This window comes from Callithrix jacchus, chromosome 3 (assembly GCF_049354715.1).
Source record: "Callithrix jacchus isolate 240 chromosome 3, calJac240_pri, whole genome shotgun sequence".
Classification (NCBI taxonomy): Eukaryota; Metazoa; Chordata; class Mammalia; order Primates; family Cebidae; genus Callithrix; species Callithrix jacchus.
Window position 1 is genome coordinate 109589455 of NC_133504.1, and position 17099 is coordinate 109606553.

The window sequence follows — 17099 nt, forward strand, 5'->3', positions numbered from 1 at the left end:
TTTTTGCTTCAAGTGGCTGTTAACTAATGCCTGCCAATATCTTAGTTGAAATGGATCAAAGTCTGAGTCCTCTAAAGCTCTCTCAATATGAATCTTTGACTTCAGGGCACAGCAGGATTTGCTAAGAGATTTTAAAAAGTAGAAAGTGCTTGAGAAAGGTTCTTGAAGGTATGGGAAGAAGCAGCTCATCCTTCTCTCCATCCTGTCTTCCAAGGTTCCCTTAATTATCAGATGGACATCTACACCAGGATGTCTTTCCTACTGATGTGGGGGAAGAGTGGGGTTATCTTGGTTCAGCTGAGCCACTTCATACCACTGTCCCTTCTTGTTAAACAGGGGCAATAGACTAACACCAGGCAATCAGCTCAGAAGGGTGGCCAACCCTATACTTAATTTGTCATATCCTTAAAAGACAGGTTTGTATTGAAAGCAGCCTTCTATGTATGTATGTATGTGTCTATGTATCTATGTATGTTTGTACATATATATGTATCTATCTATTATCTATCATCTATCTATCTATCTATCTATCTATCAACTATGCATATCTCTGGGAGATGCAAGAAGAACAATTCTTTTCTGTGTAGTCGTACAAAAACCAATTTTAGTATAAAGATAGAAACTAAGAGCTTCTTTTCATGTTCTGGTGACTGATTTGGTAAGATGATTGAATACTATAGAAGGTTCTACCTACTAAAGGACAACATTCAAACAATCCACATTTGAGCATTTCCAGTTGTCACGATTCTATCCATCCTTTGTTTGGCAGATTGATAAATGGAGAAAACTAGGAGGCCTGAGATCAACTGAAGGGTCAGGTACAAGACTCGATTCCTGGTTTTTGCTTTTTTAGTAGAGATTCAGATCCTCTAGAATCCAAAGTACTACCAATGGTAGAGTGACAGAGGCTTATTCTTCTTTCTATTGTTTTCTTTAATAGATGATAGGAAGAAGAAGCTTAAGAAGCGTAAGTTTAAATACTAGCCATAATCCATGCATACAGCAAGACACATATGAACTTGAATGATATCCCTGACCTTTTCAGTCCTGTTAAAGTTCAGCTAGGGAACACATCTTTGTTTTACATCAGAGGCTGTGTCTCTTCAGAAAAAACAGTATTTAAAAAAAATAGAAAATTAATACAGTACATCTAATACCCGATCAGCAAATACCATACACTTAGCCAGTAATACCTGGACTGACTTTAGAGTTATTACACTGAATTACTGAAAATGTGATCACTCAACCTTCTACAAGTGATCTTTACACAATTTATTGAAATGGAAAAAATGTTGTTATTTTCGTAAGATGATTGTTCTTAAGATGACTGTTAGCATCTAGATGAAAAATATTGCCTAAATTAAGCTGACTTAACACCTTCTCAGTAGACAAGTGAATACCTAAATGTTAAGAAAAAGAACAAAACACCTTTAAAAACATCTTAATTGACTTAAGGTAAAAACATTAAAAATATTAATTGGTACCAAATCAAGAGAATAAAAAAAATTTTTGAAAATAGTTTAATGCAATTTCCATTCTTTGTTACATTTAGTTTTAAACTTAACTATTTGAATATTCTCTGTAGGTGGTCTCTAGATGAATGGAATATAAATAATTTAAAACAGAATATCCTAATTTTGATATGCAATGATTCATTCAACTATTACTCTTGACATCCTGCATCTAGCTTGCTTTTCAGTTCTTATTTTTCAAAAAGAAAAGAAGGAAGAGATAAGTGAAAAGTCATGCGAGCAAGTGATTAAAAGAGCGCTGACATATGTGTTTAAAAATCACGTAAACATATTCTACTTTTCAGGCAAAGCACTATTTTAGGTATCTTTATAAATTTGCACATGATCTAATTTCTTTTTTGCATTGAATAGATACATATATATGGAGAAACGAAAGACCATGAAAAAGATATTTGATATGAGGCTTAAAACTGTGAATTAATAAAAGGAAAAAAATTTTCCAGCATGTACACTTTTTTCTACTCCCTGGGGTCTTTATTTAAAAATGACAGGATATCGAGTATGAGAGAAAAGAGAAGACAAGGATTTATGAATATGAAGTTTAGAATGAACCTCACTATAAATAAAAATGTACATACCAAAAGAATGAAGAACATAAAGAACACAAATGTAGTGAAATAAATTGGTCCCAAAACTCGATTAGCTTCCTCAATCTCTGCAAAGTTGATATCGCCCAAAATGATACGGAATTGAGTGAAGCTATAAAAATAAAACAAAACACCACAATACAAAAACAAAGAATGTCCAGTAGTTGATGCAATATTTCTTAAAGATGATTTCATACTTTTGGATCTTTTTAGCAGTATAGGTAAGCTGCCAAATAATAGAAAGTTGTCGATCCCACTAATAAAGCCTTGCTACTGATACAAGTTACTAAAGCCTTCTGCAATAATAATAACATGCTTTCATGCTACATAGGTTATTTCCATTTTAAAAAGAAAATACAGCCCGGGTGCAGTGGCTCACGCCTATAATCCTAGTACTTTGGGAGGCTGAGGTGGGCAGATCACAGGGTCAGGAGTTTAAAACAGCCTGGCCAATATGGCAAAACCCTGTCTCTACTAAAAATACAAAAATTAGCTGGGTGTGGTGGCACGTGCCTGTAATCCCAGCTACTCAGGAGACTGAGGCAGGAGAATCACTTGAACCCAGGAGAAGAGGTTGCAGTGAGCCAAGATTGTGCCACTGCACTCCAGCCTGGGCAAGGGAATGAGACTCCATCTCAAAAAAAAAAAAAAAAAAAAAGCAAAACAACAAAAAAGAAAAAGAAAATACAATTATTATTCAATGACTTAAAAAGCAATTGGCTATAATAATTCAACACATAATCCAGATAAAACATATTGACTCTAAACCTTGACAACAGTCACCCTGGGTCTAAAGTTAAAAATCTCTTTTGTAAAAAAAGGGCCTGGTGTGGTGGCTCATGCCTGTAATCTCAGTTCTTTGAGAAGCCGAGGTAGGAGGATACTGTGAGGCCCGCAGTTCAATACCACCCTGGGCAACATAGTGAGACCCCCTTCTCTACAAAAAAGTAAAAAAGTTGGCCAGGCATGGTGGCATACACCTGTATTCCCAGCTACTCAGCAGGCTGAGGCGGCAGGATTGCTTGAGCCTAGGATTTCAAGATTGCAGTGAGCTGTGATTGTACCACTGCACTCCAGCCTGGGCAACAGAGCAAAACCCTGCTTCAAAAAAAAAGCCAAAATGGTTTGTGTTCAAATATTCTGACATTTACTCAAATGGGGTCAAAGTGGCTAAGAGTTGCCAGTGCTGGGTTTTAGTAAAATCATTTCCATTCCTGACTTTTATCAAACAGCTATATTAGTTAGAGATATCTATGCACAAAACCCTATTAACTTCCATTCCTTCTTAAACTTACTCCTTTCTAAATGGCATAGAAATCTGACACTGGCTGCTTTTTGTTGTTGTTTTATATCATATTTGGGATCTTTGGAAAAAAACTGAGAATTCTTGTACTGGTCTGAGTTTACCCTAGAATATTAGAAATACCTTGTTTTCTTTTTCCTCAGAAAATAACTTGAAGTTCAAAATATATGGCAACAATATTCAACAGGAGTAAGAATATAGGCCTTCTAGAAGCTACCATCTGCATTTGGTGCAAAGAAAACCTCAGTCTTCAGAACAGTGTTCATTTCCTATGGCTGTTCACCTCTATCTTAAGCTACTTTAGGGCTGCTTTCTTAAGCATCAGCATTTCGGGATGCACTGACTTCTCTGCATTTGTAGATCAATGTTTTGGGAAAGGTAATTAATTCTTATTTAAAATAACTAGTTTTAAATGTGTGGTGGTCACATAGCAACCTCATATGAAGATTTATTCTTGAGAGGCAGTGACAACTCTGATTAAATGTTTCTTGTTAATTTCATATATACTTACATACACTCTTGGAAAGTACTGAAGTCATCGACCTGAGTGCCAAAGACAAGGTATGCCAACTGAGCGTATGCCAGGAAAATAATGAAGAACATAATAGCAAAGCCAAACAGGTCTTTGGCACATCGAGACATGGTTGTGGAGAGCTGGCTCATGGTCCTGTTAAAATTGATGAATTTGAAGAGCTGTGAAAGAGAGAGAAGACATCAAAAGATGAATGGATAAACAGTGGTGACTGTATACAGTAAAACATTGTTTCATCCTGAAAAGGTATTAAATTCTGGCACATGTTACAACATGGATAAACCTTGAAAACATTATGCAAAGCGAAACAAGCCTGACACAAAAGGACAAATACTGTATGATTCCATTTACATGAGGTACTTAGAATAGTCAAATTTACAGCGACAGAAAGTAGAACAGAAGTTATTAGGGACTGGAAGGAATAGGGAGTTTGTGTTTAATAGATACAAAGTTTCAGTTTAGAATAATGAAAAAGTTCTGAAAATGCATAATGGCGATGGTGGCACAACATTGTGAATGTACTTAATGCCACTGAATTGTACACTTAAAAATGGTTACAATGGTAGGTTTTATGCTATGTGTATTACTACAATTAAAAAAAAAAGGCTGAGTGCAGTGGCTCACATCTGTAATCCTGGCACTTTGGGAGACTGCGGCAGGAGGATCGCTTGAGCTCAGTTCAAGACCGGTCTGGGCAATATGGCAAGATTCTGCTTCACTAAAGAATAAAAAAATTTATTCAGGTGTGGTGGCACACACCTGTGGTTTCAGCTACTCAGAAGGCTGAGGTGGGAGGGTTGCTTGAGCCTGGGAGGTCAAAGCTGCCATGAGGTGTGACTAGTGATGCTTCCCCCCAAAAAAGAATTAAAGTAAAAGAGAGAGAAGAAACTCCATACAAATAAAAATTAATTATAAAACCCCCAGGAAATTAATGTTGCATAATACTGTCACTTATTGTGCATCAGTTATGTGTGGAGGGCTTTATGTACATTGCCTCAAATCTCAGCACTGTCTAAAATATTGGTATTCTATCCCCAGGAGTCAGCTGGGGCTTGCAGCCAGGTGAACCCTGCTCTGCCTAACTGCAAAGCTGTATTGAGCATGTTGGTAGATAAGGCACTGAGGATGGCTGCCCAGATTATGTAGCTCTAGGTAGAAGCCTCAGTGGAAGAGCACAGGTTGAGATATGAGAAGTGAAGTCATGATCCCTACCTTAAAGACCTTAATAATAAGTATTGAGGGCAAGACCTTTCCAAGCGATGCAGTAAATAAAACACAACAGCCTGACATACAAATTGTTAAGAAAATCTCTAGAAGTTTACTTGAGGGTCTGTTATACATTATTTCTGGCCACAGTGACATAGTGACATATTTTTTGAGGACTGCTGTAATCACATTACTTAATACAACCCCAATTCACTTGAGATTTTTTTTTTTTAATCAAGTGTTGCTCTGTCGCCCAGTCTGGAGTGGAGTGGCACGATCTTGGCTCACTGCAACCTCTGTCTCCTAGGTTCAAGCAATTCTCCTACCTCAGCCTCTCAAGTAGCTTCGATCACAGCCACCATGCCCAGCTAATTTTTTGGGGGGGAGTATTTTGAGTAGAGACAGGGTCTTACCATGTTGGCCAGGTCGGTCTGGAACCCCTGACCTCAGGTGATCTGCCTGCCTTGGCCTCCCAAAGTGCCGAGATTACAGGCATAAGCCACTGCCCCTGGCTGAGATCTTGATTATTAGTACTATCTTGATTATTATTAAACTAATAATAATCAAGGAAATTTCAGTAATTCTCAGGCAGCAGCTGCTATCCTGTCACCAGCACAGGCTCTGATTCTGCTATCCAAACATGTGTGGCTATTTAAATTCAAATTTAAATTAATTAAGATGAAATAGAATTAAAAATTCAGTCCCTTGGTCCTACTAGCCACATGGTGTTTCATAGCTATTTGTGGCTAGTGGCTACTGTCTAGGAAAATGGAAATACAGAACATGTCCATCACCACAGAATATTATTATTATTATTTTTGCAATTCGATTATTATTACTATTATTGTTACTATTTTGTGATCAAGGTTAGGTGCTTTAGTGATGGTTTGTCTTGAACAAGCATGCCAATAAATAAATGGCATGAGAAATACAGGATAAAGTCTATGCATTTTTTTTTTTTGAGACAGAGTCTCACTCTGTTGCCCAGGCTGGAGTGCAGTGCCATGATCTTGGCTCACTGCAATCTCTGCCTTCCGGGTTCAAGCAATCCTCTCATCTCAGCCTCCCAAGTAGCTAGGACTACAGGCATGTGCCACCACACCCAGCTAAGTTTTGTATTTTTAGTAGAGATGGGGTTTTGCCATGTTGCCCAGGCTGGTCTCGAACTCCTGGGCTCAAGGGACCCGCCCACCTTGGCCTCCCAAAGTGTTGGGATTACAGGCATGAGCCACTGTGCCTAGTCCAAGTCTATGCCTTTTGATAAACCTCAGGCCTTCTAGGTGTGAATGCCAGTTCTGGAAAGTACATAACTGGTAAGTACCTCTAGAATAGTGCTGTTGAAGAGGACATTTTGTGATGATGGAAATGTTCCATATTTCCATTGTCCTAGAGAGTAGCCACATACAGCCATTGAACACTTAACATGTGCCCAGTAGGACCAAGGAACTGGATTTTTTCTTGTATTTAAACTTAATGAATTTAAATTTGAATTTACCTAGGCACATGTGGCTAGCAGTTGCTGTCTGGACAGCACAATCAGACCCTGTGCTGCTGATAGGATGGCAGCTGCTGCCAGAGAATCATTGAAATTTCCTGCATCTCCAGAATTGAAGCTCATTGTATATGAAATGTCATAACCTTTCATACACATGGAAACAAACATTATGTCTTGGGACAATAAAGAAATGAGTGAGCAAGGAACTATTTGGAAGAGATGTCTGTTCCAACCTTAATTCTACGTAAAGCTTCCCTTCCAGTCTCTACCTGGAAAAGAGGCGATCCCATCCAGCAAAAATTTCCGAGTGCAGTACCTCTCCCCTTCCCTCCACCTGATCCTTCCCTCTCTTTCTCTGAGGTCCTTTTCCCTCACCTGTTCATCCCATATCAGGTAAAACTCAGAGCTACCTCTGTATCAGAGCAGCCTGGGCCCCAGGCCTAGCTAACACAATGAAAGGCCTCTTACCACATTTGTTAAACAAAACCCATAGGAACTGATCTTACATGAGTTCAGATAGCAGGTGAAGTATATCACTGACAATGAGAGGAATGACCATTGTCATTGAGGTGAAGTCTCAAGGGTTTACTTTGCATGTGAAATATGAGGCCTGGCACGGTGGTTCATGTCTATAATCCCAGCACTTTGGGAGGTGGAGGTGGGGGGATTACTTGAACCCAGGAGTTCAAGACCAGCCTGGGCAACATAGTGAGACCCTGTCTTGACAAAATAATGTAAAAATTAACTGGGTATGGTGGCACATGCCTGTAGTCGCAGTGACGTCAGAGGATGTGATGGGAGGATCACTTGAGCCTGGGAGGTCAAGGCTGCAATGAGCTGTAATCACGCCACTGCACTCTAGCCTAGGGGACAGAGTGAGACCCTGTCTCAAAGTAAATACGGAGCAGCTTTGGTTGGTCACTTGAATTTCAAATTCAAGTACTCCACGATTTTGTGGAACTCATAATTTTTTTTAAAAAAAGAAAATGTCATTTAAAATGTAGAACATGAAATTTACAAATTACCTTAATCCAGACAAAAAATACTATGACGGCAGCTACATTGTTGAACTGTATTTGCCAATATGCCAGATGCTCAAAGTTGGGGAAAGTATTTTGATCTTCCAGAAACTGTAGCAGCACATCCACATTTGATGTTCTGTATATGTTAATTCCTATCGCTACCACTGATAGCTGAAAGGTGAAAGATTTACATTTTATTACAGTGTTTTAGAAATATAAAACTTAAGATGACTAGCATATTTTTCTTCACCAATGTATTAATTGTAGGGCTCACCATTATACTTACCCAATAACATTCTTAAAAGTCACTCACTCAAATGGAAAGTGTTAAGCCCTGCCATAAAATAAATAAAACAATATATTGTTTGCATTTCCTTACTTTGGAATAGAAATCCAATGAAGGCATGCATGCATGTGTGCACATATGCATGTACCACACACACGTTCATGCATACACAGGAGAGATCACACTGCGACAGACTCCAACCCAAAGAGAAACACGTTCTGTTTTTACTGCCACCTTCATTTTAGTCACTTTCCACTCTCTTGCTTTCTTGCCTTAATCCTTCTGTTTTTATTTGCAATTTTTAAAATTTAAAATATTCTAGTTTATCTTTATTCTTCAATCGCCAGCCATTCTTTGCTCTGTTCAACAAAAATATAATAGATGTCTATGTATACAACACTGTGTGAGGGGCTAAGAGGAATAAACAGAAGTAAACTGCATAAATCCTGCCCTCCAGACACTTACATTCTGGTTCAAGAGCAGATAAACACATAAAATTAAATACTACTACTAAAGTAACAACTTTTAAAGTAGTTAAAAAAAAAACTACTAAAGTAACTAGTAAAGAATTGGTATCACACAACATAAGGTGAAGAGGGGCACAAGATATCCTAAAAAGGATAGAAAACCCATGAGAACAAAGAATGAGCTTGGGCTAGAAAGATGGTGGGAATGGTGAACACAGAGGGCTCAGGAAGGCCTGCAGTGGGAACATATGAGCCAAGGGCTTCTGTCTTGCTCATTTCTGTCCCTTAACTCATGACCCTACAACTTTCCACATATGCTTTGGTTCTAGGCTTTACAATCAGATCTAAGGGGACACTGGCCCCTCCTTTGCATCCCTCACCACTAAATGTAGACAATGCTAGGGGTTAGTCATAACAACCTGGCCCCACAGTGGGGTCTGCAGCAGGTGGGCTGCAGCAGGTGCTGTGACCTTTGCTGTCCATTCTCTTTTCTTAGGAATGATGGCCAGAGACCACTTTATTAGCACTTCCTTCCTGAGATGGCCATCCAGAACATGGTCCCATGTGATTCTCATAGCAAAGACCAGGCTGGCGGCTGATCACAGCTAAAAAGCCAACTTCACCATCTTCTTTTTCTTATCTGTAAAGGATTTCCAGAGCCAATCTTGTTGTTGGTGGGCATGATGAACAAAGAGGGCTCAAGAAGGCCTACACGGGCATATGTGAGCCAAAGGCTTCTCCTGAGATGAGGAGCTCATCTCAGCTAATCCATGTCGAAAAGCATTTAGGTTGATGGACTGGATCCCACAGTAACTCTTTACCCAACTCTCAGTAGGTATAATTTGTTATGCAGTCCAGTTGTTTTTACGCTGCACAGGACAAATGTTCATAAAATTATGAAGAAGATGGCCATTTATATAACACCAATGTCATAATATGCTAAATTTCTTTGAAACCTTTCCTTCCAAATAGAGAATGAGGGAAAAGATGAGGCAAGAGATTTTGTGAGCATTTGCACTGTTACATCACTCCTGAGTTTTCTGTGGGATTCTCATCCCTATCAACATAAGAACTTTTTCTCCATTCCAGAAAATTAGGAGGGTAGAGATTTACGTTATTTTGTTCATTCCTATATCCCCAGTGCCTAGAACAGTGCCAAGTATATAGTAGGTGCTTAGAAAATATTCACTGAATAAATGATATAGTCATTTTACCCTGTAAAACCTAGCAAGCAGTCAACAAATTATTTGAGTTTAAATTCCTTAATAGTCTTCTTTTTTCAAGCAATTCTGCTAGGTTTGAAAGACTACTGCTCAGGACAAATGACTGACTGATGCAGCCTGTGTACTTCAGAACATATGTGAGAAAAACAAAAAAGGAAAATAAAACAATTCCAAGGTGATTTCAGGATGTCATTATATTTACATTTAGAATATACTTTCTTTTCAGGTTTTGGGTAAACATAAGCACATTTTGGCTAGATGAAACAAAAAGCATTGGCTCTTTTCATTGGTTTGAAGGTTCAGTGAAGCACAGGGTGTGTTTGGTGGGTGAGCAGAAAGCATGCCCTCACTTCTATACTTGGTCAGCAAATGTTTCAAAGGACAGGAAGGATTCCAGTAGCTCTTCCTTGTTCTTTACAAACAAAAAGCACACTGTCTGAATTGTTGCCTGGCAGTACTAAGAGTTGTTTTAAAGAAAACTGAAAAAGCACAGTGAACCAAGATTTCAAAGAAATGCTTGCACGATGCTGTGGCTGCTTTGCCAAAGAAACAATTTCCACGATATCATCAGCCTTTTTTCCTATTGGTCTCCAAAGCGAGTACAAAGCAATTCACTGGGGTATGGGAATAAAATGTTAGAACTTCTAGGTAGGTGGTAAGAAAGTGCTGGAGTTCTACTTATATTAATTTTTATCCCAATCTTTAGTATTCTATGCATGTGTATGTTTTACAGATGTATCTGTTACACCAATGTATACACACAATTTACAAAGTAAGACAATACATTAGGATGTGTAGTCAAAGCATTCACTTATAGGTGTGTACAATCAAAAAAGGTAAATACCACTGACTAGTCTTTTGTTGATATTGAGTTCTTTGGTTAAAAAATGAAAAGGAAGTCTGTTCTTAATTGGCATATCATACTTACCTTTTCACCATTATTTCAATGGTCTAAATATTAATAAATGTATGTAAGCCAAGAGGGAGGGTTTGCATCCTTCTAGTTCCAAAGAATGATTGCATTCTGGAATAATTTTCATTGTGTATGGCTTGCACTCTGCTATCACTCCAAACAGAATTATTTGGAAAAATTATTTCCAGTATTATTGTCTCTCCTGTTTCCTTAAATGCCGAAATTCTTGTGTGACTCTGTTCATCATGTATACATCAAACATTTGGGGATCAAGGGTTTTTACCTTGATTTGTGTGATGTCATATGGCCAGCATTACAGATGGGATGCACTTCTAACTGCATCACGGCCTGATGGGGTCAACACTGTTTATTCTATAGGAATTTTTACTTTGAGTAAAAGCTCTCTCTAAAGGGCACATGTCCATGGCTTGAGAGGCAGTGGCAGAGCAGTAAAGAGTGTTAGTGTGAGGAACAAATGAGCTTCTGTACCCTGAAAAGCACCCAGAGCTGCCTAACACAGTAGCTTCTAAAGTGTTAGCCATTATTATTATTACTATTACAATAATTATTGCTGCTAATACTGTTATTGCCATGCAATATGTGGCCATGTAGTCCTTTTTTATGCCTTTTTTTAAGGGTTCTTTCACTTACATATGAATAATATATTTTCCATATTCATCCAATTCCATATTTCCAATTCTATTAATAATTCTAGGGGGAATGGTTTAATAATGACCTGATATAAATGCTTCATATAGGCCAAATGAATTTTTAGGATTGGGATGAGAGAAAGAATAATTTTCATGAGGAGGGCTAACAGAAGAGAGAATGCTAACAGGGTAGTGCATCATTTACTGAGATTTCAGAAGGTAATGGCTATCATATGACAGTGGGAATAATCATGGTACACCTATGCCAAGCAAAGCTTGTAAACATCTAACAATTAAGCATGTTGTCATATGCTTAAACGTAAAATTGGACTTAGCAAAATGTTACCTATTATTGCTGAAGGGAGAAAAATTTCTAAAAATTCCTTTTTACACTGAGGCCACTGGAAGGAAGTGACTGATGTTTAATTAAGTGATTAAGATGAAGGGAAAACATCTCGAACAAATTTTAGAAGTTATAATCGAGTCAAGGACAGACACAGAATCTACATGGTGTTATGGTCTTGATTATGATTCTGCCTTTGATTTATTTTATTTTTTATTTTTTTAGAGATGGTGTCTCAGTATGTTGCCCAAGCTGGTATCAAACTCCTGACCTCAAGTAATCCTCCCACATCAGTTTCCTAAAGTGCTGGGATTATAGGTATGAGGCACCATGCATGGCCTGCCTTTGATTTCTTGTACCTCATACAGAAAACACTGATGAATATAACTTACACTTTGTACTCTGTAGACTATTTGCAAAAAATTTTAAAGTGCAGAAAGTTTCTCTGCCACCCAAAATATTTTCAGGATAATTCTCTTTTCGAGGCAAGGTCTCGCTCTGTCACCCTGGCTGGAGTGTAGTGGTTCATTCATAGCTCACTGCACCTCAACCTCCTGGGTTCAAATCATCCTCCCACTTCAGCCTCTGGAATAGCTGAGACTACAGGTATGTGCCACCATGCCTGACTAATTAAAAACAATTTTTTTTTTTGTAGAGACAGGGTCTCACTACGTTACCTTGGCTGGTCTCGAACTCCTGGGCAAGTGATCCTCTTGCCTTGGCCTACCAAAGTGCTGGGATTACAGGTGTGAGCTACCATACCTGGCCAACCAGTTTTTTTCTTGCTGTAACTACACATGTGCAGGAAAATATAAACTGATTTTTATTAGCAGTTGAAGAAAAATATCATTAGTGAAAAAACAAAGAAAAAAACTTCTCCTACACATCTCATATGGCATACTAAAGCCAAATATGAATTACTGAGATATTCTTGTTATTTAGTGTGGCTGAGAGCTTACTATAAATACCTCTCCACTTCATACTCAGAAAACTTACTCATGCAAAACAAGAAAATAATTAGTAACAGAAGTTGATATCATTGAGGGGTCTTTTAGATTCTTTTTTGAGAATATCAAGATCCGCAGCGCCGAGGAGATCAAAGACTCTAGTTAACACATTTGTAGAACATAATAGGAAAATTGGTGTTGTTCTCAAACCTACCACAATGATCAGAACATCCAGACAATTCCAGAAACTCCTGAAATAGTGGAGTTTGTGAATGCGAATTTCCAATATCTCTTCCACCAAATAGTAAAGGATAAAGAAACAAAAGATAATCTCACAGGCTGCCAGGAAGAAATCAAAAGTTGTGACATATCGGATCAGCTTTAAAGGCTGAAATTGCCAAGATGGAATCACACCGCCTGTTGCTGGGAATTCCACCAATAACCTGCATAGCAATAAGAACAATTAAAACAATAACAATAACAACACATGAATATAGCCAGGAAAGGATGTCCATCTATTCTATTAGTGCATTGCAAGGTTATAAAACTGCTACCATGAGTCCCCCCAAACTAGTGGCAAAACATTTTTATTATAGCTAATAATTCCATACTTGTAGAATTTGGTGTCAAAGGAATAACACTTCCTGAGGTCTTTCCATCCCAAAGGAGTAATTCCTGCTCAGTCTTCCCTCTACTTTTCTGTATTTATACTGCTCAAAATGCCATATACTTTTAATGTAAAAGTAAATCAACACACAAGCTTTGCTAGGACTTCTGTTATTATTTTTTTTAAGAGATAGGGACTCATTTTGTTGCCCAGGCTGGAGTGCAGTGTTGGCTGCAATCATAGCTCACTGCTGCCTCAGATTCCAGGGCTCAAGGGATTCTCCTGCCTTAGCCTTCTCAGTAGCTGGGACTACAAGTGTGCAGCACCATGCCCAACTAATTTTTTTTTTGGCAGAGACTGAGTCTTGCCCTGTTGCTCAGGCTGGTCTCAAACTCCTGGGCTCAAATGATCCTCCCACCTCGTCCTTTCAAAGAGCTGGAATTATAGGAGTGAGCCACTGTGCCTGGCCCTAGGACTTCTAATAAATTCAAGTCCTTCTTCTACTAGGCAACATGAAGAATATAAAGGAAGCAAAACACACTGCCATGTGTGTACCTATGCAACTGTCTTGCACGTTCTGCACATGTACCCCAAAACCTAAAATGCAATAAAAAATTAAAAAAAAAAAGAAATATAAGCCATCCACTCAAAACACGTGTGATCCGGTTGAGAGGTAGGATATATTTTGTACATATATAAGGATAGGAACTGTGTCTCTCATTCATTCATTCTCATAATATAGCATCAAATAGTTTGCCCTCTGGGGTACTTTTCTCTCTACTTCCCAGAGCCTTATAGTTAAATAGGTGGGTACTCAATAAATGTCTGATTGTCTAAAACAGTTATATACACTGATTTACATCCATATCGATGTCTCTGATCTTTACTGCTTTACCATAACCAGACTGAGGATTTTTTTTCTTGTCAAATTCCCATTTTGTAGGTGTCACACTGAGAAAGTTGGGTGATTCAGTTAATGGTACAGACTCCTTATCTAACTAGAAATAGAATCTCTAGCTGCACCCTTAAAAGCCCTTTAGTTAGCTATTAGCCATCATTATCTTTGCCATTACAGGACGAGTAGCCGCACCTGGAACCTGAGCATCTAGGATGCTGGTGTGAGGAATAATCAAGTAAAAACAGGGACTATGGTAAATTAGAACTAGTCAGAGAAGTGTGAAAATTTTCCTTCCTTTTCATTGTCAATTCTCCTGTTCTTCCTTTCCTATTTGTTAGAGAGTAGGAGTGAGAACCAAAAACTCAGGAGAGCAACACTGAAGCCAAGGGCCTTATATGTGACAGCCTCATTGGGAACTCTAAAGTGAAGGAAGTGGCCTTCAAGTGTCAAGTCATTTCTCTGGCCCATTCTGGCCCTGCAGTGCTTAGAAAACAGTATAGAAAAATGAAGCACTTGTCTTAACAAAGTTCATCCTTTAAGGAAGGAAGCAAAAGAAATACTCAAGACCTTCTATCAATAGAATGTACTAAAATATCAGAGTTGCCTCTGTTTTCATTCTCTTCCTTTTTATTCTATTCCTTTTAACTTCACTGCAATAATTAGGAAAAACTCAAACTGCAATAGATTCTCATTCATTTCTGGTGACAATACTACTGGACTACTGGTTGAGTATTTCTTCTTTCTTTTTTTCTTTTTGGCCAACTGTGAGCAAGGACAGGTTGAGTGTTTCTAACCTGAAAATCTGAAACATAAAATGCTTGAAAATCGCAAACTTTCTGAGCACCGATATGACAGCACAAGTGGAAAATTCCACACCTGACTTCATGTGACAGGTCACTGTCAACATGCAGGCACACAACAGTTTATTCAATATCCCTAAGGGAAAAATGAAATTACCTTCAGACTATGTACATTATATTTCACTTACAAAACATAAATGAATTTTGTGTTTAGACTTGGGTCCAATCCCCAAGTATCTCATTCAAGGTTATCTCATATGCAGACATTCCAAAATCTGAAAAAAAAAATCTAAAATCTGAAAAAAATAATCTAAAATCTCAAAAATAATCTAAAATCTAAATTCTGGTCTTAAACATTTTGGATAAGGGATACTCAACCTGTAATTGATTTAATGTGGTAATATTTTCTGCAAAAGTTGTTAAATACAAGGACTGGGACAACTCAACAAGCCATGTAAAGGAGAACTGAACTAAGCCTCAAAAATGATGACAAAGACTATTATGAGAATAAACCCTTCTTATCTTGTATGTAAATATACATGCAAGTAATCCATGCTAATGATGTTCGGGCATTGCTGACATGCTTACCAGGAAGATTAAAGTGAGTGAACTCTGACTTTCTCTTGCTCTGGTTTTTCTTTCCCTTTTTTTTGAGATGGGAAAAAGGGAAAGAAAAACCTTTCCCATTCTTGTTGCCCAGGCTGGAGTGCAACAGTGTGATCTCAGCTCACTGCAACCTCTGCCGGCCGGGTTCAAGTGATTCTCCTATTTCAGCCTCCTGAGTAGCTGGGATTACAGGCACCCACTACTATGCCTGGCTAATTTTTGGTAGTTTTAGTAGAGACGGGGTTTCATCATGTTGGCCAGGCTGGTCTTGAACTCCTGACCTCAGGTGATCTACCCGCCTCAGCCTCCCAAAGGGCTGGGATTACAGGTGTGAGCCACTGTGCCTGGCCTTTTTCTTTCTTTTCTTTCTTGTAACCTTCTAACATACTATATCATTATTTCTACTGTTTATTGTTTAATGTCTTTTCTCTATATCCTACTGGTTGGATGCAAGCTCTGCAAAGGCAGGGATCTTTGTTTTGTTCACTGATGTGTCCCAAGAGCCTAGAACAATGCCTAGCACATATTAAGTGTCTAGTAAATGTTTGCAGAATAAATGAAGAGTCCAAGACAAGCCAGTGGAATCTTTGTCAGTTTCCTCACTATCTCCCAGAGGGGTCATGATGGCAACATCCCAGAATTTGTGGAAGGAACTTCATATGCCTATGATAGCCTTGTTGCACTAGCAGGTCACTGGGTATCCTACTGAGTATCCTATAAGAACTCAAATTACTGTGCTTGTGTGCTAATAGCAGAAGCTCATCTGAGAGTGAGAAACTCAAGGAAATGAGTCAAGATTTGATGGCCGGGGGACTTGGTGATGGAGCATATGGCACTGACCATCTTTATAATGGGTAAGGACAGATATGAGAAAAACACAATACTTTTTCTCAGTGTTGGAAAGGTTCCAACATTGAGATGCACTTGGACCAGAGTTAAGGTTCCTTCCAACTTGTAATATTCTAGGTCCCAATTCCCTTCCTCAAATATCCTTTATCTCAATAAGCCTTCAGTTTTTACCCCTCCCTTGCTATCTGTCTGGGTCCTTGGCATCCTCATTTAGCTAACAGGATTTCTGGCCTATAACCAGAATAGGATGTACGTACGACTACACAGAAACAGGTGGGATGCATGCCCTTGGTACACACCTGACCACACAGAACAGGTTAATGTTGGCATTGTACACTGAGAAGTCAATAAAAGTTGCCCTGGTTCCTCGGTCCAGCCAGACGTTTTTCTTGAGGCTAGCAACTTGTGCAGCTGTTTCCTCTCTTGTTCTTGACAAATCCAAGTAGTAGCCAGCTCCACTGTAAGTTGCAATGATTCCCCAGTGGCTACTACCATTCAAGTCTTTTTCACTTGTGTAGATCCAACTGATTAAAAACAAAACCAAAAAACAAACGGTTAAAAATCAGTGGAACACTTGTAGCATTATAAGGACAGTTGGTTCCTTGTAAAATAAAGTATATTTTAAGGCCTATCAAGCTGGGTATTGTGCCTGACCTGGCATTTCATAAGTGTTTTCTTAGTTAATTCTCATACGGTTATTAGCCTCATTTTAACAACGAGTGTTAGTGAGGTCAATGTAGTCCCAAAGCTTTTGAGGGTAGACCAAAAGCTTAGGAACAAACACCAGGGCTGTCTGTCCCTAGAGCCTCTGCTCAGTTTACATGGCTGCTTTC

The 17099-nt window shown here is 38.6% G+C and overlaps 1 protein-coding gene across 2 annotated transcripts in view; it reads right to left on the reverse strand.

Moving 5' to 3' along the window:
• The window catches only part of PKD2 (polycystin 2, transient receptor potential cation channel), a 74880-nt gene that overhangs the window by 22473 nt on the left and 35308 nt on the right, over window positions 1-17099 (reverse strand). Inside the window, exons 5-9 of one of the 2 annotated variants that reach the window (XM_002745606.6) lie at window positions 16566-16790; window positions 12721-12949; window positions 7681-7848; window positions 3934-4115; window positions 2111-2231 (exon numbers count right to left, since the gene is read on the reverse strand). In XM_002745606.6, coding sequence (XP_002745652.3) covers window positions 2111-2231; window positions 3934-4115; window positions 7681-7848; window positions 12721-12949; window positions 16566-16790 — 925 coding nt within the window. The remainder of the gene's footprint in view (window positions 1-2110; window positions 2232-3933; window positions 4116-7680; window positions 7849-12720; window positions 12950-16565; window positions 16791-17099) is intronic. The other variant, XM_017970427.4, reaches the window with a different exon arrangement.